Source organism: Nestor notabilis, unplaced genomic scaffold (assembly GCF_000696875.1).
Source record: "Nestor notabilis isolate BGI_N333 unplaced genomic scaffold, ASM69687v1 scaffold1980, whole genome shotgun sequence".
Classification (NCBI taxonomy): Eukaryota; Metazoa; Chordata; class Aves; order Psittaciformes; family Psittacidae; genus Nestor; species Nestor notabilis.
In genome coordinates, this window is record NW_009909507.1 from 20,979 (window position 1) to 45,511 (window position 24,533).

Consider the following 24,533-nt stretch of genomic DNA (forward strand, 5'->3'; position numbering starts at 1 on the left):
GAAGTAGCCAAGGAACCCCTGTTAGCTCACAGGGGTATGCACATACAGTTTCCTTCACTGATGCAAGCTCATGAGATGTGGTCGAAGGGATGAGGAGAGGAAGGGTGGAGTCAGAGGGCAACCCGCCCCCCCGTTGCTGCTTGGAGCTTGGTCACTGGCTCGCAGTTGTTTCGGTTCTGTAAAGCATCTGAACACACAGAAGGCAAGGAGGAACAACACTTGTGTTGCAAACACAGTGCGCTCTTCAGGATGGACTTTTGTCCTGCTGGTAAGCATTGACCATCTTTTGCCTTGTTTTCTGTGAGGTCTGCGCACTCAGTTGGACTGGGCAGAGTACTCCATGAAATCCCAGCAGCTAGAGTGGATGCTGAGGCTGGTGGCCAGAGGAATGAGATGGTGGAAGATCTCTGGTGGTGCAGTTAATTCCTTGTCAGCCTTCACCATTAGGCATGGTTTTATTTTTACTTGCTCTCCTATAAGCAGATTTCTTTCCTGTTGGGAAAAATTTTCCCACTGATTTGAATGGCCTTTTTGCTGAGAGTGTCTACTGTTGTGATCCTTTGTGCTGGTGATCCTGAGCTAATCTGGGAACTGACTTAGGGCTATCAAGGGTATATGTGACACTTGGGATGAGTACCTATAAACTCTGGCTTCTCTTCATGCAGCATGGCTCCTCAGTGCCGTTTCCCTCCAGCCCCAGGAGCAGGTTTGTCTTTGCAGAGCCTCTCATACTCTTGGGTATCCCAGTGCAACATGCTTGCAAGGCTTTTGGTACTGGGATCTGTCTTTCTTATGTCTGTATTAAAGGTAAATGGCTGTATTAGGGTTCTATGAACTCCACCTGCAGGTGGGCCTGCCTGGTCCTGAAATAATCTCAAAAGTTCAGATGTGGGTGGAGGGAGATAAGCCACATCTGAGGAACTGAGAGAGATCTCAGGTTTTATTTCCTACTTTGGCAGGTGGTGGATGAAGTGCTTGGGATTCAGCAGGGAAAGGCACACTGCCAGTCTGAACATTTCTTGCCTCTGGCGGAGGAAGCTGTGCCTGTGCTAAGGCAGCAGATAGGGAGAATGGAACAGGAATAAGCTGAATAAGAGCCAGGAAGAAAGGAATCACCTTGCAATGGCCCTGCTGTGCCTGACTCTCTGTCCTCACAGGCTTTTATGTATATGATATAGAGCACAGAGTGAAGGGGAAAAGCAGTGCCCAGGTTCAACAGCTGTTCTACACTTTTTGGTTCCTAGGTGGGTGACTGAGGAATCAAACCGCTTACCATCCTTGCTTGTGAGGGAAATTGGTGGGACCTAGGGGAGCTAAACTCTTGCCAGCATCTGGCTATGAATGTTGGTGAAAGTGGGTTTCTTCAGATCACCCAACCCTCATCATATGAAAGCAACTGTGGACAAAGCTTCTGCAGGAGAAGCTGGGCAGGAAGGAGGTGGTGGTGGTGATGATGGTGGGGTTTGCTGCTTATTTTCATGTGTGCTTTCCATAGTAACTGAGGCTCTCAGAACTGTTGGCCTGACACAGTCATTCAATCAGGTTATGTGCTACTGAGTTAATTATGTCTTAAAAATTACACACTGCAATAGCACACCTTTTCCTGGACTCACTCCTACATGCAGATGTAGTCATCCTGTTCGGTACTTGTCTGCCACAGCTGAATGCAGATGAGACCTATGTCTGTGGGGAGACTGCTCTCCCTGCAGTGGATTTCCTCTTCCAGCTTCCTTCAGGACCCTCCAGCAACCGTCTGGGTGAGGCCACAGAGCCAGTATGCCAAATCCTTGAGCTGGGTGTATGAAACATTGAGAGCAAACTGGTACCATGGTTATCATGTGCTAGGATGTGTGGGGTGAGAGCCATAAGCAAAAATGGTTGGAAGCTATCCTGAGTGCTGCAAGTTTTCATGTAGAATAGAGGGGACAAGGAGACAATATAAATTATTCTTCACACCTTTCCCCCCATAGCTGGAACGTGGAAATTAGAGCCATGTGAGGTCCAAGTTGAATTTCTTCTGATAGAAGCTGGAAGAGAAGTGTGGAATGGCTTCATGAGGGAGATAGTTTAGGCTGGAGGGAATTTAGGATCTGGAAGGCCTCCTGTTATCTGCCTGGTACCAGCCTGGTGCCTGGCTGGGGAGGTGGTGGTCTATGCTGGAAATGACACAACAGCCATATCAAAGAAGAAGAGGAATTTTGTGTGGAATTCTTCCACCAGGCAGCCTTATCTAGGCAGAAGATGCCCATCAGGCTGCTCTGCTTGTGTGTTGCCATTTGTGGAGGTGCCCAGACCCTTTAGCAGCCACACTCAGAGTCCCTTATTCCCTTACAAATGGACCACCTGAACCTCTGCTGTTATACTGCAGATGGGTAGCATGTGGATGGTCTGTAACGGTGCTATAGAAGCAGTCATTCTTCGTAACATTCCCCTACTGTTACTGCAGTCCATCCTTCCAGCTTTCCTGGGTATTCACTTCCCATGTACCTCTGTGCTCCAAAAGCTGTCTTCCTATACATATGCTTTTGCTTGGGATTAAAAGCCTGACTTAGCAGCTGTATGGCTCTGCACAGCCCTTTGCAGTGGGAAACGAGACCAGCAAATAGTACTCTCTGCTGGCCACATGAGTACCCAGACCTTTGGGTAACTCCAACCTACCTTCCAGATGGGGCAGCTGAGGGTGTAAGTCACAACAACTGGAACTGAAGTCTGTGTTCTGTTTAGAGTGGCAGCACAGAAAATACAAGCCTGGCCAATTAATGAAGAACTGCAGGTCTTTCTATCTGGGTCTGCCCTGGGAGTGAGGAAGCAACCTCAAGAGCAGATATAAACCCCACAGATGTGATGTGCTTTCAACATTTGCTCTCTGAAAATTAATTCCAAGCATCAGTGTCACATCCTCTCTGGAGAGGGTGCTAGCCATTTCTTTTTGTTTTGTGTCTGAACTGGAAGACTTCAGCATTGGTTTGGCTGACAGCACCCCCCTGAAACCTGTGGGTGTTTTCATGGGGTGTTCGTTCTTCATCAGGGTGAGATTTCCCCCTGTGCAGAGAACCCTGACCAGGGCTATGCTTCATCTGTGTCCTGACCTAGCCTAGAGGGAAGTGCAGCTTGGTGGTACTGAGGACTTTGACGAGGCTGAAGCTGTTCCTTGGACCCCTGGTGCAGAGATGTATTCCCTCTGCCATTGCAAACATTTAACCAGATGGTGCTTCACTCTGAGTGCCCTTCTCCTGACAGTTTGGCTTCTCAGTGTGGAGGGGGAAGGAAAGGCAAAGCAGCCTGCTCTCGTCTGCCCAGCTGCCTTTGTTACCTTCACTGCTTTTCTGTGGATGGTTTCCTAGACAAGCCTTTTGCGTTCATTTCTCCTGACTGCAGACCCCAGTGTGTGCAATAACATTGATGAGCAGATTCAGAATGCCCTTGAGCACAGCATTTGGCCTTCTCTTAGTGAAGAGGAGTAACGTGCAGACGCTGACCTCAGAATTGTTTTCCAAGGCAATCAGGGACTTAAGCTGCTGAGGAAATATAGGAAACCTCACAAGGACCCTCTCTGCAGCTCCATCTAAATTGCCCTGAAAGTTTCATCCATACATTTTTTCCTTCCTAAGTCATCCTTTCCTGTTTATTTACCCCTTGATTCCCTCCCCTTCTTCATGCTTAGATGTTTCTTCTCCCCGACCCTCTCCACACACACAGTCCTTCCCACACTTTCCTGGGACAAACTGGACAGGTAAATCCCTTGTGAGCTGGAGTTTTCAGACAGTCAGGAGGGAGGGGGACTGAGTTATTTACAGTCATGGTAGGGGTCATATAAGTGAGATGCTGTCCTCTGGGAACCTCAGGTCTCTTTAAGATGCTCTAGGCTGCTTCAGTACACATAAAACAATTGAAGCAGAGCAACCAGCCACACCACAAACTTTGCTGATGGGGTGGGGGTAGCGGAGGCTCCTCAGCTATGCCCTGCTGCAGTGGAAATACAGGACAAAGCATCTGAGTGGTGATTTGTTAAGAAATCACCCACAACTATGAGCCCCAAAAGAGGCGAGAGAGATGAAGCTGGGGAGATGGAGAGACTGGTGGGAGACATAAAGTAAGCTGAAAGACCCAGGCACTGAACACAGGCATAGGGCTGGCAGTCAAAGGGAAGTCAGCAACAACAAGCAGCAAAGCCACTGCATAGTTTTTTGTTGTTGCTTCCTTTGGTTTGTTTGCTTGTTTTCCCCTCACATACAGATTTGGCTGTTGTTACCTGTGGGATGTCACAGGTTTTCCTCCCCTCTTGACCATCTTCAGCTTCTTTCAGCTCTTGAAGAGGACTGCTTGCAGAGCTGGGAGGGAGCATGAGTCCTTCCTGGTCCTGGTTTCATGCTGGCTCCTTGCCCAGTGCTTTCCTCCCAGGGACTCAGCAGCCTCTCCCCAGGGAATCCAACTCTTGAAAACAGTGGGGAGAGTGATGGGAGAGAGGCTTCAGCCTGAGAAAAGTAATAGGACAAGCTTAGCACATGAACCTTGACCAGCCAGGAGGATGGGGGAAAGATCAAGGTGGTGGGATGCAGGTCTCTCTGAGCAGTTGTGGCCATGGCAGGAAAGAAGCATATGGGCTCTGTGATGACTGCCCTTGTCCCCTTTTCCTTTGTTTTGTCTCAGCTGGCTCCTTCCCCTTTTTTTCCGAGTCATATTTATAGCAGTTGTTTTGCATGTGAGATCCACACTAAGAGAATTTCCAAGGCAGCTGGCAGCACTTCCCCTTTTTCCAGGAAGATGGGAGGCCCAGGGGATTTTGGCTTATGAAGCAGTGTAGCAGGGCATCCAGCGACCTGACCTGGCTTCCTAGAGGAGCTTCGTCTTGCAGTGTTTCAGTGCAGCAAGGATTCCGCAAGCTCAGAAGTGACATCCCAGAAGCTCCAGTGCTTTCAGCCTTGTGTGAGTGCCTGGGACTTTTCCTGATGCTCACAATGTGCTTTGCCTTTCTTTGGGCTGCAGCCTTCTCTTTCTCCTTGATGAAGAGGCTGTGCTTCACCTGTATTGTATTTAGCAGCAGTGCTGTCACCCCAATTCTTCTAGGTCTTTTATGAATCATTTTGTGGTCACTTTGTCTCTGCTGGTACCTGGTTAACTTCCTGTAGATTACAAGAAGGCTTACTCATATTTCTGTATTGTCTGTAGCCCACAGAACAACAGCCTCCCGCAGATGCTTCTTCTTCAGCAAGGCTTTCATCCTGCCATATCCTGCCCTTAGACTCAAAAAACCTCAGTTCTCTCTCTTAAGACATTTCTGCATCTAGCTGTGGTAGATCAACCCATGAAGCCAATGGCTCCTCATGGGAAGTTTGGATGTAGATGAAGTATTTAGGTCACAGCTTTTCAGTACATAATGACTGACATAAAAACCACCAAAGAGCATTTGGTACAATCTCCTTATTGTGCTTACGGCAAGGAAAATTGGTTGCATAGGCTGGGTTGCTGAAGGGTTAGATCAGAGGGCTACCAATGCAGCATCTGGCTTCTAGGAGTGGTACAGGGGCTTGTGCTGCTCTCTCTGGAGTGAGAATAACTTACATGGCAAAGCTTGAGGTGCACTGGCTGCAACAGCAGGGAACATAGATGCTGAAACACAGACATTGGAGTTGCTGTGGCATGGCCCTAGGAGAGAATAGGCATTGGGAGGTTAAGGCACCATTTCCTGTGCTGTGTTGGTCTGGTACTATTCTCACAGGTATGTTTGTTCTTCCAGGGTCAACTGACTTGACGGAGGCTGAAAAGGCTGAAATAGAGACAATCAGGCAGCACAGACAGGAGCTTTTGGACGACATTCAGGTAAGGACCATCATGTTCCTTGTCTGCTTAGCCTTCTAAAAACTGTCTTCACCAAGGAGTGTCTTCACTTAACAGTCAAGGCCATGCAGAATTGCTCCTGCATTGGGGACATTTGCTCTGGCATGATTCAGCTTGCATCCTGAACTACAGGCTGCCCTGGCACATTTGCCACCAGTGTACATCCAACCTATGGTACTTTGCTGCAGGAGTCGTTAATGGACATTTGAGAAAGGCTGGTCAGCTCATTAGCAGGGATGATCTGGGACCGCATATTTAGGATTAAGGAAACGTGTATAACTTCATTAAATCATACTGGCAGGGATCTGGCTCACCATTTATGACTATTTTTAACTACCATTTACCTACTGACATATCAGTCCTAGTTACCTGCTGCATCTCCTGTGTTTGTCAAACTTTGGTTTGTGCACCTCTAACAAGTCTTCCATGGAGGATCCTGTCTCTTTAGAGAGATGTGATGGCAGGACTTTCCACACAAGTTTCTGTGGTTGAACTTGCTTTGCTTCTTTTCTTTAGCAGACAAACATTTTCCACTGACTCCTAAAATGTCTGAAAGTGACAGATTCAGAATCAGTCAGTAATATCACACCACAGTCATGCATGGTGCCATACACTTTCTATTCTATTCTGCCTCCACCACCATGGAATGTGGTCTCCCATTTGAGCAAGCTCATTCCAATTGAATTGTTGGACTTGCACTGATTTTCCCACAACACGAAGATATCCAGATGCCTGGGGAATAGGTGCAATATTTCCTTGCGTAAAGGATTTAGCCAAACTACCCATTACTTCTCAGGCTTCCAGACTGACCACCTCTGCTACAAATCAGAATGGTGTCTTGTCCCTTCTTGCAAAACAGGATATGAATTCATGTGCATGTGTTTTGCCTGTGTGTGGTTCTGGTCTCTTCAATTTACAGAACAGGCAGTGAGCGCTGTTGGAGGCAGGTTTCTTCAATAGGAACGCTATATTTTCTACCCACTATGGACTATAGCTGCTACACTATACAGACCCACACTCTGAATCCCAAAGCCATTAACCAATGGGGCATTCATTGTTCAATGGAGCAGGATGGGTTTAGGTGAAACAGTACCTAGAACTAGAGACATTTTCCCAGGTGAAATTCTTCAGAAGGTATCTAGCAATATCCTTTAACACAAAGACTTAGAATCATAGAATACTTAGGGTTGGAAAGGACCTTAAGATCATATAGTTCCAACCCCCCTGCCATGAGCAGGGACACCACACACTAAACTATGTCGCCCAAGGCTCTGTCCAGCCTGGCCTTGAACACCACCAGGCTTGGAGCATTCACAACTTCCTTGGGCAACCTATTCCAGTGCCTCACTTGGGGGGATGTCTGGGGAGGGGAGAGGAAGGAGAGGAGAGGATGGATCTAGACTTGTTGGTTACACTGCCAAAAGACAGAAGTGAATAAAATAACAAAACTGATAATCACTTGAAAATCAAGAGCTAACGTCATGGCTTTGTTACATTTGTGCAATACCTAAAGCTTAGTAAGGAACAACCTCAGCTCTCGAGACTGATGGAGCACAACAGAAAAAAGGCTAGAGCAAAACTGAAATCCAGAAGCTCTTTTAAATTACAGGATATTGGAGAACTTAAATTTCTCTATCTAGATGCATACCGCAGCCACATCCTCACTTCTCGTTGAAGCAAGATTTGTCATAAACCATTCCTTCTTCCCCTTCTCGTTTGTGTGGGGAAGGATTTGGATGATTCCTGGAAGAAAGTTGTGATGTGCTCTGGCTCTGAGGAGAACCATAACTGCAGGATGGAAGCAAGGAGATACAGACATCTTCATTTCCTTGCTAACACAGAATATCCAGCCGAGGAAGTCATGGTCTGTTGTGGGCCTAAAGGAAACTGAATTCTACAATTGATTTTTTAAAATTTGGCAGTGATTACTCTTCTTTTCTCCTCCTCTCTTCTTTCTCCACCTAAAGACAGGTATTTGCTCAATGGTATTTGAACGATAGGTATCTTAACTGTGTTTCACAATATGGCCATTTCTGGATTCATATTAACTTCACAGTTACTGGTTCAACTTCCCCTTTTCTGGATGTGTAGCAGGGCTATGCAAAGTAAAAGCTAGAAGGAAATGGGCATAATGGAAGGAGTGTCACATCTGACATTGCTTGAGGAACTGAAATCAACACTGGGGTGAGTTCTCTGACACTCTACACACTGGCACTCTCCAAGCACACCCAGGTCCCTGAGCAAAAGCAATCCCACAAGTGGGTTTGCCTGTACATGAAGCAGGAATAACCCAGACTTCTTTCCACAGCAGATTCTTCATGTGCACCAGAAGGACTTTATCCCCATCCACAATATGTAAAAGTTCTGATTGGGCTGGGCCAGCCCTGTTGGCAGATCCCCTCGTGTTGACCAACCAGGTGGCTTTTGGTAAACGTATATCCCAGTGTTTGAAAGTCCCACCACCCATTGCTCTCAGTGTAGTTTTTAACAGCCCATTGTACCGTTCGATTTTCCCAGAGGCTGGTGCATGGTAGGGGATGTGACAGACCAACTCAATGCCATGCTCTTTGGCCCAAATGTCTGTACGGTTGTTTCGGAAATGAGTCTCATTGTCTGACTCAATTCTCTCTGGGGTGCCGTGTCGCCACAAGACTTGTTTCTCAAGGCCCAGGATAGTGTGCTGGGCAGTGGGGTGGAGCACAGCGTATGTTTCCAGCCATCCGGTGGTTGCTTCCACCGTGGTAAGCACATGGCGCTTGCATTGGCGGGTAGCTTGATGTTCCAGACTTGATGGACAGCAAGCACGAAAATATCCTTCTGCCCCTCTTACCCATTGTTTTTATCTGGAATCCAGCAGGGTCAGCTAAAGCAGTACCCATTTCACAGACATCTTTAGCTGGTAGTAACCATCTGACCTGTCCTTTTCCTGTGACTGAAGAAAGAAGTCAGACATGCTGTATATGTGTCTGCTGGTTTTCCCTCCGTCACCTTCATTCTCCTCTTCATTCTTTTGCAGAAGCTGAAGGAACAAATTGCTGAAGTGTTTGCAGAGATTGAGTGCTTCCAAAATGCAGATGAGAGGCAAGAGGTAGACAGTAATCCTGGGAAGCAGACCAGGCAAGTGGGACAAGATGAGTATTCCTTTGTTTACAAAGTCTCTTTCTTGATGTTGAGAAAACACAAACACCAATGGGATTTGGATCACAATAAGGACAGTGAAAGGAGGCCGCGAATACCCTTCTCTCCTCTGAGATTTCTGTTTATTCCTGGCTAGTCAGACAGCTGTCCTTAAGATATCTAAATTACTTTGTGAGTGAATGGAAACATGGCCCTTTATTCTAAGTTTTACTTTCCTTCTGTTTGCAGCAAACAGTCACAGAGGGATAAAATTCTGTCCCTGGGCCGGAAGAAATTCAACATGGACCCTGCAAAGGTAAGATTTGCTTGTTCCACCTATGAGGAAAAAGCTGGGAGGAAGAGTGTCCGTTGGCTCCTCACCCACTTGTAGCCATGTGGCATGGCAGTGTGGGGTTGGTTTCCTATCTCTCTAAGGCTCTAGTTAGTATCTAGTACTATCCTGTCCTTGAATAAGGTCTTCTGATAGGATCAAGCTGTGTTGACCCCCTCCCCATCATGTATTTATAGGCCATCCCATCCTATGCAACCCAGAACTAAGAGAAATGGAAGGTGGTTTAAAACTGCCAATGTGTTGAGAGCTAAATCTCCCTTCTTGCTTGTGAGAGGCTAAGAACTGGCTATAGTGTGATGGAGAGGGATGAAGTAAGAAGGTGAGTTTTAAGAGTGTGTCAGGTTCCTTGACTCATTCAGAGCAGAAGAGGACAAGCTGCCTCTGACATTTTGGAAGTAGTTATTAGTACTGGTTGGACCATGGAGTGAATCCAGGTTTTCCATTTTCTGGGACTCTGACCAGTGGGGCCCAGACTCCATAGCTTTCAGGCCTCTGCAGAAAGCTCTAAAATTGTCATGATGAAGTAGAGAAGATATGAGCAAGACAGTTTCCTCTTCCTTCCTCCTCACTGGTGGACCATTTATTTGAGCTCAGTAAGGAAGACCACAAGCTGTGGTTGAACGATTGCTCTTTGTCAGCTAACCACCACAGCTAGCATCTTGGGTGGCTGCTGGACTGAGCAACAACTTTTCATGCTTCCTCCTCCTTTGCCCTGCTGAGACCAAGATGCCTTCCCCAGTGTTCACACCACAGCTGGAGTGCTTGCCAGTCCCCTGCGCATCCCTCTGCCAGTGGGAACTGTCTCAGAACAGTGATATCAGTACTTAGAGCCTGTTTCGATATGTCTTTCTGTCTGACCTTGGTTTGGGACCCCAGAGGCATCTCTCTGTATGGCATTGTGCCATGCTGTGCAGAAATACCTGAACTAGCCCTGACCCCAAACCAGTTTAGCTTTGTCAGTTCAATGTCGATCAGGGTGGTCGAAATGTCACACTACATGCCTATATTATACAGATCTGTTTATTGTTTCCCTTTTGCTACATGCCTTAGGCTGAGAGGTACTGCAATGCAAGGAGCTTTCATTGCCCCTCCTTACTAAGGTTGCACTTCACCCATGCAGTGCTGATACTTTAAATGACTTCCTGTCTCCAAGATCTCAGGGCGAGTTCCTGAGGCTAGAGAAGGTAAGCGTTAGGAATCTGGCTGAGCAAAACCTTTTGGGAGAAAAATTTTCTTCTGGAAAGTGAAGCCCTCTCATCATTGCAATGCTTTGCAAAATTAAACTGATCTTACTGAAAATCTGTCTGGGGAAAAAGAAGGGAAAATAGTGTGGAAAAAAATCTCAAAAACATTTCAATTCCTTCTTTTGAAATGGCTTTTTCTTTGGGGCATTTTAGAAATAGTTTTTTTATATATTACAAGGCAAAGTGAATTGATTCTGTTGAAGTAGAACATTTTGATGGATCTAAAACAATTTTCATTCCTTTATTGTATTTTGTGAGGAGAATTGCAATGTGGTATGTAGAGTCACAGTGGTTTTAGATACTGTTAAGAATCTGAACAAAACCTCAACTTTCTGTGACTTTGAAGATCATAAAGTTCCCTTTAACACAGGATGTCGACTTTGCACAGGCCAACTCAGACCCTCTATATTCCCTAAAAAACGTATTCTAACCGTACTGGCTGGGGAGGATGGACCTGAAAAGATTGCAGGCTTCTCTGTTCTGTGGTGTAGAAGAAGATCTTAGAAAAATAATTTTAAGTTGTCTCAAGCCAAATTTTTGTCCAAGCATATTTTTTTTTAAATTATAACATTTTTTTAAAAAAAAACCCAAAATACCTTAATTCAGAAAAAAAAATATAGAAGCAGAACACTAAGATATTTTGATTGAAAATCTTAAAAGTAACTATTTTGAATTTGCCTTTTTTGACTTTTAACCTACATTGCCCTTTGTTCTTTGCTTGAGTTTCCATCCCAGTGAAACATTTATCCAAACCTAGGGATGAAATGGAGGTGGGACTGACCCACTGTACTGGATGAAGAGGGATGGAGTAAGTGTGGGAACATGGCTGTAATCCACCATTAAAGAGATATGGGAAGTAACAGAGGAGACAACACCAGGAGAGCTAAGGAAGACAGATACCAGGGTGTTTGGGTCCTACTTTCTCATCAGCCCACAGAGATATCTTACTTTGCTGTGTTGCTTCTCCTTCCCCAGGGTATTCAGTACCTGATTGAGCACCAGGTATTGTCCTCAGACCTGCAGGAGATTGCCGAGTTCCTCTACAAGGGTGAAGGCCTGAACAAGGCAGCCATTGGGGATTACCTGGGTGGGAGGTAAGTGACCCAGCTAGGATGAGGAGGAGGCCCTGTCCTGCCTGGCTCCTCTCAACTACCATTTTAGGTGACAGACCTCAGTCAGGTGCCAAGACTGAACATACCTCAAACTGCAGTGATCTGGGTGGGCAGTACACCCTGGAGAGCATGGCTAAGGCTGTCAGTATGGGCTGCCTTTCTTCCTGCCTGCAATGGGATCATTCTTCCCAGACAGAAGTGTGCATCTTGGTTTCTCGTTGGTCAGAGGGGGAGTGGAGATTGGGATGGAGTGAGGTGCATGTTGTTGCACCAAGAGGCATTCAAACAGAGCAGCATCAAAGCTCTCTTCTGACCCTTTCCCTTTACCCTCTCCCAGGGACCCCACAAACATCCAGATCCTCCAAGCTTTTGTGGCATGTCATGAGTTTGCCCACCTCAACCTGGTGCAGGCACTGAGGTGAGTGAGCACGCAGGATGCAGGGGATGGAGCAGGAGCCTGCTCAGCCACTGGGTCTTACCACCCAGGAAGGTTGTGCAGCCCTACTAGGCTGGAACAGGGGTCCCCAAAGCCCTGCTGCATTTGTTGGCTCCAAGACTGTAGCTTTGTGAGGTGTCAACACCTTCTCCTGGGGGAACTCCTTCACAGCCCCTTGACTGGGCTGGCCATGTGCAGAAAAGAGGAATAGAAAAGTGGGTCAGCCTTCAGTGGCTGGGGGAAGCTGTTTTTGCACCAGCAAACTTGTCTGTCCACCGTGCCTGTTATGTTAGTGACAAAGTGACTCTGCCTTAGGGCATCTTGTTTTCTTATAGGCCACCCTCCTGGCAGAACTCTTCCTCTTGAGGTCTCTGCTTCCTCACTGGGGAAGAGGAGCCATGATTTCCAGGATACTTGGTTCTGCTCCCTGCTTTTAGAGTGTTCATGGGTGCTAATCCCTGTCAATCTCTAGAGAGAGGAGCAGAGCTCCTGCTTCATGCACTGTGTTGTCTCCCCCGTGTGGTGGGATTGCTTCTTTTATTTTCATGATGTCCTATGAGTTAAGGAAAGGGATAAAGGTCCCTTTGTACCAATCTGACTAACTCTATGCCACGCTGCTTCTGACAGACAGTTCCTATGGAGCTTCCGGCTGCCTGGGGAGGCGCAGAAGATTGACCGGATGATGGAGGCCTTTGCCAACTGGTACTGCAAATGTAACCCAGGAGTATTCCAGTCCACAGGTAGTTATGGGGAGAAGAAGGCCTTTAAAGCTGAGCTCCACTGTTTTCTAGAGAGAAGAGCCTTCCTCTTCCATTCACAAAGCACAGAGAGCATCACTTGAAAGTGTGAATGTTTCCCCTTAAGCTGAAGGAGGCAGCCCAGTTCCTGTGAAGCTTTTCAATAGACGAGGGTCTTCAGTCCTCCGTTCGTTACTGTCCTCCAGTCCATCCCCACAGGCAATAGACTTGAGAAGTACTCCAAGGCCTACATGAGGTGCACCTCATCACAACAATAATAGCACTGATAGACATGGGTCTATAGAAACTTTCCTGCTGGCAAAGCCATTGTTGGACCAGATCTACCCAACTTGCCCCATTAACCTGAGTGGATAGAACCACCTTCACCGCAGGAGATCAACTGTGTCCCTCTTTCTCCTACCAGAAGGGACATCTCCCTTTTCCTCCTCCAGCTGAGAGAATGGTGCTGTTTTCCAGTGTCTGGAAACAGAGCCACTTGTTAGGGTATGGATTGATCTGCCTTCTAAGACAATTTCCATCCTGGTTTTCTTTCTTGTTTCCAGATACCTGTTATATACTCTCCTTCTCTATCATCATGCTTAACACCAGTCTGCACAACCCAAATGTGAAAGACAAACCTCCATTTGAAAGGTTTGTGTCCATCAACAGAGGCATCGACAATGGAGGGGACTTACCAGAAGAGCTCTTAAAGGTAAGAAGACCTCCTATTTTCTCATCAGTCACTCTTTTCTCTCTGTCATGGGGTCCACTGAGAAGCAAAGGTCCACAGGTCTCAGTGTAATATGTTTGTTGGTGACGACATGGAGCAAGAGAGATGGGACTGAAGCCATTTGGGGAACAGCATTATCAGTTTAAGTTCGTGTTTTCAAGTGTGTCCGTGTGAGATAGGGACAGATACTGTAACTGTGTGAGAGAAAAAGGCATGAGTTATGGGTGTCTGTGTGCCATGTACGCATGAGGCTGTGTGACGGGGCACCCACCTCTGTGGGAAGTAGCTGGGCACCTGACTCTTTTGGCCAGTTTTGAAAGTCCTAGTCCCCAAGGGGACTGTCTATTTCTTGTGTCTCTGTGTGTGTGAGACAATGTCATCATGGCCTGGTTTATGAATCCCTTTCCCTTGTTCATGCTTAAATGTCTTTAGCCAACTCCATTGTTTACATCAGCCAGGACAGCAGTGCCTGACCTCTTGTATACCAGGATATATCTTTGAGTGAGTGGAACCAACAAGCCCCAAATGACCACCAGTGTCTCTTCCAGCACCCTTTCCAGCATCTATTAAGCTCTCAGCAGGTCCATGGTGTCTCTGATCCCAGAGGACGAAGATGCACAGCAGGGGAGACAGAGACAGGGGATGCATCCATTAGCAAAGCTGGAGCTACCATTTTCCCAAAGCTCCAGCAGGCATGGGACCTGCCCTATGAGGCAAGGCAGAGGTGGGCAGCCTGCCTACATGTGCCTAGCCAGCCTGGGGAGAGTAACTTGTCTTGTTTCAAAGAGACTGCCTACATCCCACACTTGGGTTTGCTGAGCAGCATCCCCTCAGGGTAAAGGCTTTAGATTTTTCTCCAGAGTGCCATTTCTTTCAGGCAGTTTGATGGAAGTTGCAGGAGCCTGTGGTTGTTTTAGTTTGTTGGGGTGTTTTTTTTAGTTTGTTGGGTTTTTTTCGGTTTGGGATTTGTGTAATAAATGATGCCAAATCCAATGATATGAGCAACACATTTGTATCACTTGAAAGCTAGTAACCTGTCACTCTGCTGTTATGAATGTCATCCTTTGTGTTCTCTCAGTGCAAAGGCCTTGGTTATATGAAATCAGTCTCCTCCTTTTCATTTAGATGTGTGTGTTGGTCTCTACATACAATTTCTCAGCACAGTGTTTGGCACCACCAACCCAGGGCCTAAATGGCTCTATGCAGGGACACATCTGCAGTCTTTGCCATGTCATGTCCCCACCTCCCAGTGCCTTAATATTACCCATTCGTGTGACATGCTGGGTTTGGTCACTGCAGCCTCTCTTGGTGTGGGTGCACATTCCTGTGTCTGTGCCTTTCCAAACTGGGTCTCCCTCTGTGACACAGGATGCAGAAAAGAGCTGGTGATCTGCCTTGACACCCTATGGGCTGTAGACTGAGAGCTGTTGTACCCCAGTGCCCACTGATCACTCCCTTGCCATTTCACTTGCCTCCTCCTGTGGAAACAGAGTGGTGAACCAGATAGACCTGGGAGAATTGTGTACAAGCTTAGTCAGAAATCTGTCTTTCTTTCTCTTTCAATGCTCTGTGGCAGAATCTGTTCGAGAGCATAAAGAACGAGCCATTCTCCATACCAGAGGATGATGGAAATGACCTCACACATACTTTCTTCAACCCTAACCGTGAGGGCTGGCTCCTGAAACTAGGTAAGGGAGAGGATTCCCTTGGCTCCTCTGAATTCCCTGCCTGCCTGCCTCCCATCACAGATGTCCCCTCTGGAACCCACCAGCATCACTGCTGTGGTGGGGTGAGGCTGACATCTGCTGTTGAAACCAGCTGCCTGCTCTCTCCTCCCAGCTCCTGCAGGCTCTGCTCAAAACAAGGGCCCAAAAAGATATCCCTCACCCCTCCCCATCCACAGCCCCATCAGGGCAAAATTCACTCCCTGTGTGTATGCGTGTCCACCATACAGCGTCACATCAACTGTGAGCGCCTCCTTGGGGCTGATCTGCAGGGATTGCTGGGAGGGAATGCCTGTGTGTGCATGTCTGGAGCTTGAGGGGGGACAGGATGGGAAGAAACAGCAAGATGTGTCACTAATGGCTTTGGAACCTCACCACCTTTAGGAGGACGTGTGAAAACCTGGAAACGCCGTTGGTTCATTCTGACTGATAACTGCCTCTACTACTTCGAATATACCACGGTAAAGGGTTCATTCCTGGTTGGGAAATGGTGTCCTGGGTGGTTATGAGCCTCTTCGGAGTCAAAGAGGAGCAGAGGGTTAGGAGGGCAACTGTTGCCTGCTACCCTGTGCTCCCAGACAGAACTCAAACCTCCTCTGCTGTGCTGTTTCCTCTCCTCTGGTCTTGGGGAGAAGGGAGGCTGGACACTGCTGTGATCAGGTGTTAACTCAGTCCCCCACTGTGTAAATGGAGGAGGTCTCCCCAGGCATACACTGGCCTTGTCACCCCACAAAGGCACATGTCTGGTAAATCAGAGAGGCTCTGAATAGTGGCATAGATGTGGGGAGCATGTTGTGTGTTAATTCATGTTTCCTTGCCTTCAGGACAAAGAGCCTCTGGGCATTATCCCCCTGGAGAACCTATCAGTCCGGAAGGTGGATGATCCCAAAAAGCCAGTAAGTCTCCCTCGCCTGGTGCTCTGCCAGTACAGGCTCTCAGATCTTACCATGCTTCTTAGTGGGAAGGTGTCATTCCAAACCGCCTTGTGCCCCTGTCTAAACATGATGGTATTTAAACATGGTTGTATTCTACCAGGGAAGATCTGGTGGAAAGGCAGAGCTGTCCTTTGCCTGGCTTTATTGTATGTTTTCATGTGTGTGTGTAGGGGTGCACAGATGAATGCCCATAGTTGACTCCTTACTCATTTTGCACCCTCACCTAGGAGATGGGGGTTCAGTTTCTCTCCCAAGGACTCTCCATAATCAGTTACATCACATTTAGACTAGACAGTGCTGTGGTGTTGGGAAGCTTGCCCAGGAAGTGACACTCAGTCTGTGCATCTTTTGTGGATACCCATTCTTGATGTGTCATGTCTCTGAAAGTGCTTTCTGTCTGTGTGGTGACAGGCAGAAGAGAGGATGTTGAGTCAATTTAAAAGGGGAAGACATCTTCATGAGTGGAGCAAAGTGACAGATATCAAAAGGTGTTTTCTGGTAGCTGTTAATGCTCCATCTCTTCATAAAGGCTGTTTTAGTGTCCAGTCAGGAAGGGTGTATTTATCTAAGAGGGGTGGCCTGGAGACCTAACTTATAGAGGGATTCTTGGGGTGGGAAAGGAAAAGTCCTGTTGTATTTCAGAAACAGAATATTCTCCTCCCTTTTCACCTTCAACCTGTCACCCATGGTTGAAGACAGCATTGTCTCCTTGTTCCACCCTGTCCTCCCCTACTGCTCCATTTTATTCCCTTTTTGACAGAACTGCTTTGAGCTCTTCATTCCCAACTGCAAAGGGCAGAAGATCAAAGCCTGCAAAACAGATGGGGATGGGAAGGTGGTCGAAGGCAAGCATCAGTCCTACAAGATCTCAGCAGCCACACCAGTGGAACGTGATGAGTGGATTGAGGCAATACGGTGAGGAGATCAGAATTGGAGGCCTGAGTTTGCCTTTTTTCAGCCCCAGGGGCAAATGGTGGGGCAGTTTATTTGGCTACCAAAGCTTGAAAATGGGTGTGGAAAGAAATGTTTGCAGTCTAGCAACTGTGGTATCTCTTGACTTCAAAGTTACAAGGTCACTTTTGGAGAATGTCTAGCCACAGCTAAATCCTCTGCTGTGGGTCTGTAGATCTCCAGTCCTGTATTTTGGTGAGTGTTGTCTCTGTGCAAGTTCAGTTAGGTTGCCTATGCTGCTCTTCAGCATTAAGTCTTTCACTTTTGCTTATCATTTGCTCTTATTTCCAGGACCAGCATTACCCAGGATCCTTTCTATGACCTGGTCTCTGCCCGTAAGAAAAAGATTGCCAGCAAAAACTGAGCTCTGGCCTGGTCACTGACAGCAGGAAGATGTAGTTGTTGGACAGCTTCCCTCCCATGCTGGGCTCTTCCAGCGAAGAAATTTGGGAGCACTGGTTCCCTCTGCCTCCCACTTGGCAGGAAGATGACTGATGGGACAACTTGCCAGATTTGCTTCTTCCTTTTCCAAACTGAAGGCAGAGGTGCAGGGTGCAATCCACTGAGGACTGTTGGAAAGATGGGCATGGCGCTTCCGATGTCGAAATGTAAAGGCTCAACATCAGCTGGCCTTTGGGTTCTCCTATATAGCCCCAGACATGTAGGACAGGATCTGAGAGGTGTCAAGAATATCTCCAGAATGTGTCCAGCCCCTCCCGCCACCAAACCAGGCCTGAGTATTTTTCTGAGAAGCCATGAAGGTGCTCTCAGAGCCGCCAAGCATGGTCCAGTCAGTTGCAGAGCAATCCAGTGGTTTCCCTTCCATGAACAGATGTGTAGTGGTGGCGCAGAAGAAGCCACTGATACTTAAGATCTCACAGAGGCCAAGGAAAGATAAGAAGCCCTCTGCTCAGAAGAGAGCCCTCTCTAACTCTTCCTATAGTTGTGAGGGCTGTAATCCTGGGAGGATCCTGCTCTGCAACTAAGTAAGTCATAGGTTTTAGGAAGTTAAAGGTGTTGGATAGGGAGATAAGGGGTAACTGAGTGTAGAGAGGCTGTGGGACCAGGGAAGTAGCTCTGGCTCTTTTGTCTTTCTGCTTTGAGACTCAGGGACCACCACAGGTTTCCCTAGGGAAGAAACCCCAACACTAGCTCTCCTCCTGGCTGATGGCTCCTCAAGAAAAGCTGCTTCCTTGTACCATCCCAGAGGCGTGAGCTTTGTATCTGAAAGGCCTGCAGCCAGAAGGCATGAAAAATCAGAGCTGCATACACACAGCACACACAAGTACACACACACGCAGAGGCATTCCCATCTACACACATTGTTTTCATCTGGAGTCTGGGGTGGGTTTTTTTGTCTCTTGTGTAAAGAAAGAAATAAAAGTGCTTGAAAAAAGCCCAAAACACAGGCCCACATGATCATTTTAGCGATAAAGGCAGAGGGTGTGAGATAGCAGTGTCATGTTCCTGTGCCTTGCAAGGCAGCCTGAGCACCACTGCAGCTCTGCACTGCACCCAAAATGCAGGCAGGTTAACGTGTGGCACAAGCAGGCAGATGTTGGGCAGCATAGGAGGGAGGAGCAGGTAATGGGACGAGGGGAAAGGGGCAAGGAGATGCAACACCACAAACTGAGAAAGGCACAGAGGCAAATACCAGAGACTCGCTAAAGACAATTATGCCTGGAGGGTTAAAGGATGTGTGGTAAGCTATGGGTTTTATCTGCTACCTTTTGTGGTGTCCTCTAGTACCGGTGCTGTCTCCTGCCTTTTTTCTTCCTGAAGAGGGCTCTATCTACCAGGCAATCTGCAGCAGGGCCAGCACAGACCGATTATTCATTCTAGTTATTTTTATCCAAGCCACAGGAATGCTGAATTAATTTCAAGAGGCAGGGAGTGTATCTTGGAGTTGAAGCACGCGTTCACCCTGCAGAAGAAACGTGAAGGTTTTCTTCTGCTCTTGCCTGCAAATGTCTCCTGTGTTGAGTCTCTTTGTCACTGATGTGACATAGAGAGAATTTGCTGCCCATCGCTCTAGAGCACATGTGCTTTCACACACATTCACTCTTGCTTTGGGTTCAAGGCAGGGAGGCAGGGTTGTGGCCAGAGGTGGGAGGTGAAGTCAGAATATGGCCCCTTGCAACATCTCCAGTATATGTAAGAGAAATGTAAATATGCACTTGGTTGATGAAAGATGCTCCAAAGCCTAGGATTTGGGTAAGAAATGTTCGTTCTAATGCCTCTCAGTCTCATGCTCTGTGTGGCAAAAAACATCAAAATGTAGCCTTGAGTCTCTCTTCTACCCTCAATCTAGTCTTTGGTGAGGGAATCCGGGCTAAGCCCTCCTAGAGTTTACCTGGATCATTCCTATGACAGCAGGGACTATCCAAGCTCTTCACAGTCCCTCCTCATCCCAAATCCTTGTAATTCTCTTCAGGCTGGCTATGTCCTTTCCCCTCTCTCTTTCCCCCAGATACCTATGCACTGCCGAGTGGAATTCTTCCTAGAGGGTCTCAGTGGGAAGGACAAGTTGTGAGAGACAAAACAATGCACAGAGACAGGCAATTGTGTCATTTCCATCCATCAAAATAACCACAAGAGTCAGAAGGAGGTGAACCAGGTTTCTTCTCTCCTAGAGAAGAAACTGCCTACCTCCTAGAGACTGAATTAGGGGGAGAGACAGTAAGCTTGAGTTTCCATTGCCTTTCCTTGGTTCCAGAACAGAAAATTAATTTCCAGACTTCTTGCTATAAATGTCCCAGTGTTGATCTCAGTGCCATGAACACAATGATACCTGATGTTGCCCACCAGCAATGCAACATGTGCACTACCCAAGTGGTATCTTTGACTTCATGCCTGCTGAATACCAGTGTATTTGGTACTGGCTAGGGTATCTCAGGACAGGTCTATAAAACTCGGACATCCACTCATATTTCTGTGCTTTGACAACAGTGCTTGGAGCCTTTGCAAATTTATGATGGGAACAACTTGTGCCACCAGAATGGCACCACCAGGGAATGTGTTGCTGGCCACCATCACACTGTGCTGAGGGCAACTGCAGCACCACACATAGGAACACATAGACACATGCAGAGCCCTTCAGGTACTGATCTGACAGATCGCTATCTATCTGGTAGATGTATTCCCCTTTCTTGTCACAGGCAGTGTAGGTGTTCACACAAACATACATGCAGAAGACTCACACTTATTCCCTGCCTGCCTAAGGACTCCTGTGCACACCCAGTAATTTGTTTTCATGATAGATGTCCATCTATTTTCATAAAAGGGTTGGGAGGAGAAAGCCGCAGATGAGTGGAATAGACCACATCACTGCATTCTGCCTCCTCCCCTCTTCTTCTCTTCCTCCTGTCTCCTGTTCATCAGCCTCTTTTTGAAAGGCTAATGCATTTTAAAAAGGCATTCTAGAAATTGTTTGCAGCAACAAAGGTGGAGCAGCTGTGAGGAGAGCCAGCAGTCTCATTTGGTACAGCTTAGGTAACTAGCAAAGGGTAGAGAAAATCTCTGGGAGGTGGAGGGGAAGGGCTTGTACAAATGAAGACAGACTATACTGAATTATGGATTCAGAGCTGATCAAAAGGCATAGAATCACAGACTGGTTTGGGTTGGAAAGGACCTTAAAGCTCATCCAGTTCCAACCCCCTGCCATGGGCAGGGACACCTTCCACTAGAGCAGGTTGCTCCAAGCCCCTGTGTCCAACCTGGCCTTGAACACTGCCAGGGATGGGGCAGCCACAGTTTCTCTGGGTACCCTGTGCCAGCACCTCAGCACCCTCACAGGGAAGAATTTCTTCCTAATATCTAATCTAAATCTACCTTCTTCCAGCTTCAAGCCATTCCCCATGGTCCTATCCCTACATGCTCTTGTAAAAAGTCCCTCTCCTCATTTCTTGTAGGCCCCCTTTAGGTGCTGGAAGACTGTTATAAGGTCTCCACAGAGCCTTCTCTTCTCCAAGTTGAACAAGCATGAATCAAACCTATCTTTTTTCCAGTGGGTGGAAAGCTTCTGAAAGTCCTTGATGATGGGAGCTCATGAACAAATGGAGGTCTGTGGGAAAGCAAGACTCTGCCAGTGCGTTGGCCAGGAGTGGTGTTCAGTGGTGGGGTGGAAGCACCCATTTGACACACTGTCCATCCCTGGCAGGCCTGAAACTACTCAGCTGTGTATCACACACCCTTCAGTGCAAAACCAAACAGCTCCTTTATGCTAGCTAAATGGGGTTATCAGAGTGGGGCTGCCACCCTTTTAACTCCCTCTGTGATACACAGTGTGAGAACCTGCATCTCACCCCTCTGCAGCAGTTCAGGGGTTGCCACCAAGGGGGGTCAACAGATTTGCCAGCTTGTACCATAAGCCCAAAGGAACAAGAGGCTATTTACAAGGGCCTCAGAGGGATGGGAGAAAGCTGTTAAACCCTCTGAGATCAGTCATTTGTATGGAAAGAAGCACAGCCCCTCTCTATTGGAGCTGTTTTGTAGGGTGCAGTCAGCTATGGGTCCAACAGGAGCAGTTCCTCCCGTCTCCCATCCCTTATGTTTGGTGGCTGGAAAACAGCTTGTTACCTGCGGGTGGGGGACCTATTTCAGTGCTTCCTCCCTCTTAAAGCTTTCTTTGTATATTTCACACAAAAAGGCCAGAGCACAGAACAGACTTCCTCCCTCTTAAAGCTTTCTTTGATTGTGCATTTCACACAAAAAGGCCAGAGCACAGAACAGAATGGCTCTCAGAGGCACCATAACCTCTCTGCTGCACCTTGTTCTGGCTCACTTCTGTCTCCAGCCTGACAGAGGATCAGTCTGTGGGGCTGGAATAAGCCCAGGCAGACTGGGGTTGAGACCTGAGCAGGGTTTCTTGGAGTGTCATTTCTGTGACATCTGCTCTAACTGCCTGTGACGCGGGTATGCAGCAGTCTCATCTTGCCACGCCATTTCCAATCCTGCTGCCTCCCTGCAATGAAGATGAATGTGGCCTGTCCCGGGTTGTTACAATCCAGTGTGTGTGAGTCTGTACACAGCACAGACATCAGTTTGCTCCTGAAGGCTGATGCTATTGGGCTAACTGCAAGGAGGCTGTTGGTGGGACAGAGGGGACTACAAGGAAAGAGTCAGGGAGGGTCTTGTGGAAGTTGCAGTGCCACTAGACATGCCAGCTCAATGCTTCAGGGGGAGAGTGGAGGTGGTGCAAGGTGACCATCACATCTGGGCCCTCAAGGAGACAGCATGTGCAGGGAGAGGACCATTTACCTGCTAGCACAGCATGTCTTTGCTCCTCTACCTTGCTAAATTAATAGAGCTACATGTCCCTTTCTGCACATGAGTACAAACACAGGTATAGACATGTTTGTGAATGTGCTGTGTCCTGCACACTCATAGTCACACATACCCAAACACGTCTGCCTATACACAGGTACACATACAGTCCACATACATCCCAGCCCAATGACTCTCCTTGCTCTTTCCTTGCAGAAGGGTCCTAGCAAAACAGTGTTTAAGGGAAGAATGGAGATCACAGAGGAGCAGGAAGGAGCAGTCCTTGCGGGGTGGGACAGTAAGTGGTAGGTGGGGAGAGGGAGGCAAGAAAGACTGCAGTGAGGTGTACAGGGACTGTAGGGTTCCAGCCCCATGGGGACTACACTATGGTAACACAGCCCTTCACCTGGGGCAGAATTTGGGGAAGAACCGTGGTGGCTATGTTAAAGGACATTGCAAGGTGAGGCATTTAACAGTCACCTCCTCTTTCTGAGGCACTGGACTGACCTTAAGAGACCTACAGAAAAGACACTTTCTTTTGCCTCTTTAACTATGTGGGTGGCAGCAAGGTTCCTGGGGTTGGCTGAAGAGGTGGTGATTTGTGCAATTAATGTCTAATCAATTCTATGAATATTTATTGCTAGTCACCAAGCTCCTGAGTGACAGTGAAGCCCCATCTGATTGGAATCATATTCACAGGTAAACCAGAGCCTCCTTTGGGGTTCACAGATCTCCCACTTGGGGCAAAAGGCCCAAAAAGATATAACCATTCTGCTGCATATGGGAGACACGTATGCAATATGCACATAGAAAACTGAGTTCAACCCATTTTGGCAGGAGGAAAAATGAGGTTTTAGAAATGACTTGTTGGGGAGAGACATCTTGGAACAGTCTGATGTATTAACAAACCTAACCCATGACTGAGTTTGAGCTTGTTCCTCTGTGTGTGTTTGCACTCTCTCATTTATCTTCTGTTGCAGCATGGGAAAGAAAATAAGGGGGGAGAAATATAAACTCCTGCAACTGTTTGAAAAGTCATGTAAAAGTCAGGAATGTTTTGGACCTTGTAACTGACTCTCACCCCAACATGGCATGAAATATGCAGTATGTTTCCTCAAGAAATGCTACTTTGGGGACTTTTTGTCATTATCAGAAATTTGATGCTTCTCAACTTTGCCCAAAGTCATGCTCTTTTCCAGAACCCCCTATTTTTTCCCTTTACTTTCTCCTGCTCTAATCCTTTCACCTCACCTTTGTCTCTGGTGTTTCTTTCCCACAGTGCATTCTGCCCTCTGTGCTTTGCTCATCCCTCTCCATAAGGTTGCCACTGTCCTCACCTTCAACAAATCCCCCTCTTTGTTTTTCCTGATGAGGGATGCTGCCTCTCCTGCCCCCCAGACAGACTCAGTCTGCCTTGGCAAAGCTCTGGGAAAAACCCCTGTTATTGGTGGAAGATGAGTTGCTAAACCCGAGCCGAACTCTTCGGCTCCTGCTGCTCACCTGCAGCTTGGGTTTGTGCTGGAGGCGCTGCCAAAAACCTGTTATTACCTAGATAAAAAAGATACACAGCCCTGCCTGAGAAGGAAGAGACACAGATAACAGTGATTTGCCTGTTGCCTGCTGCCTTCTGACTGGGAAAAACACCCCAAATTCCAGCAGGGCTTCCAGGACCAGCCCTCAGTGGGCAGAAAGAGACAGAGGCAGCTCTGCACATTTTCATCATCTGAGTGGAAAGGATCCTGTGCTTGTGGTGGCAGGGTGAGAGAAGGTTCTTCAAATCTGCACCACAGATATCCCCTTTCTCACATGCAGTTGTGCTTGTCCTTGAGCTGACACAGGACTAGGAAAATACAAAACCAGAAGCCAATAGTAGACCCAGAATAAGCACCAAGGTATCAGGGGAGGGAAGAGAAGGGAGGTTGGCAAGCCTGAAATCATGATTATAGTGTACAAAGGCTCTGTTGTGCAGAGCTCTGTTTTCCTTGCTGCAGCCCTTGTCTTTCCTCACCAGCTGCACCACTGTGCTCTGGAGCTGTGATTTCAATATCCAGGAGCTAATGGGCTGCTTGGCCTCCTCTCCAGAGATCATTCA

General features: G+C 47.5%; 1 protein-coding gene across 1 annotated transcript; it reads left to right on the plus strand.

The window, feature by feature from the left end:
* Positions 1–41: 41 nt before the first annotated feature.
* CYTH4 (cytohesin 4) lies at positions 42–17,699 on the plus strand. The gene is made up of 13 exons (XM_010023270.1): positions 42–268; positions 5,738–5,820; positions 8,855–8,955; positions 9,205–9,271; positions 11,527–11,645; positions 12,001–12,081; positions 12,727–12,839; positions 13,400–13,548; positions 15,143–15,254; positions 15,675–15,751; positions 16,115–16,186; positions 16,986–17,140; positions 17,468–17,699. Exons 1-13 carry the CDS (start codon positions 250–252, stop codon positions 17,538–17,540), a joined length of 1,221 nt encoding a protein of 406 aa, XP_010021572.1. The 5' UTR covers positions 42–249; the 3' UTR covers positions 17,541–17,699.
* Positions 17,700–24,533: the final 6,834 nt, after the last annotated feature.

What these genes read in the sequence shown, in the direction of transcription:
- CYTH4 (XM_010023270.1), top strand. An exon ending in AGCTTTTGGACGACATTCAG is followed by an intron (nt 5,821 to 8,854) that starts GTAAGGACCATC and finishes ATTCTTTTGCAG; the next exon opens with AAGCTGAAGGAACAAATTGC. An exon ending in ACTACTTCGAATATACCACG is followed by an intron (nt 15,752 to 16,114) that starts GTAAAGGGTTCA and finishes CCTTGCCTTCAG; the next exon opens with GACAAAGAGCCTCTGGGCAT.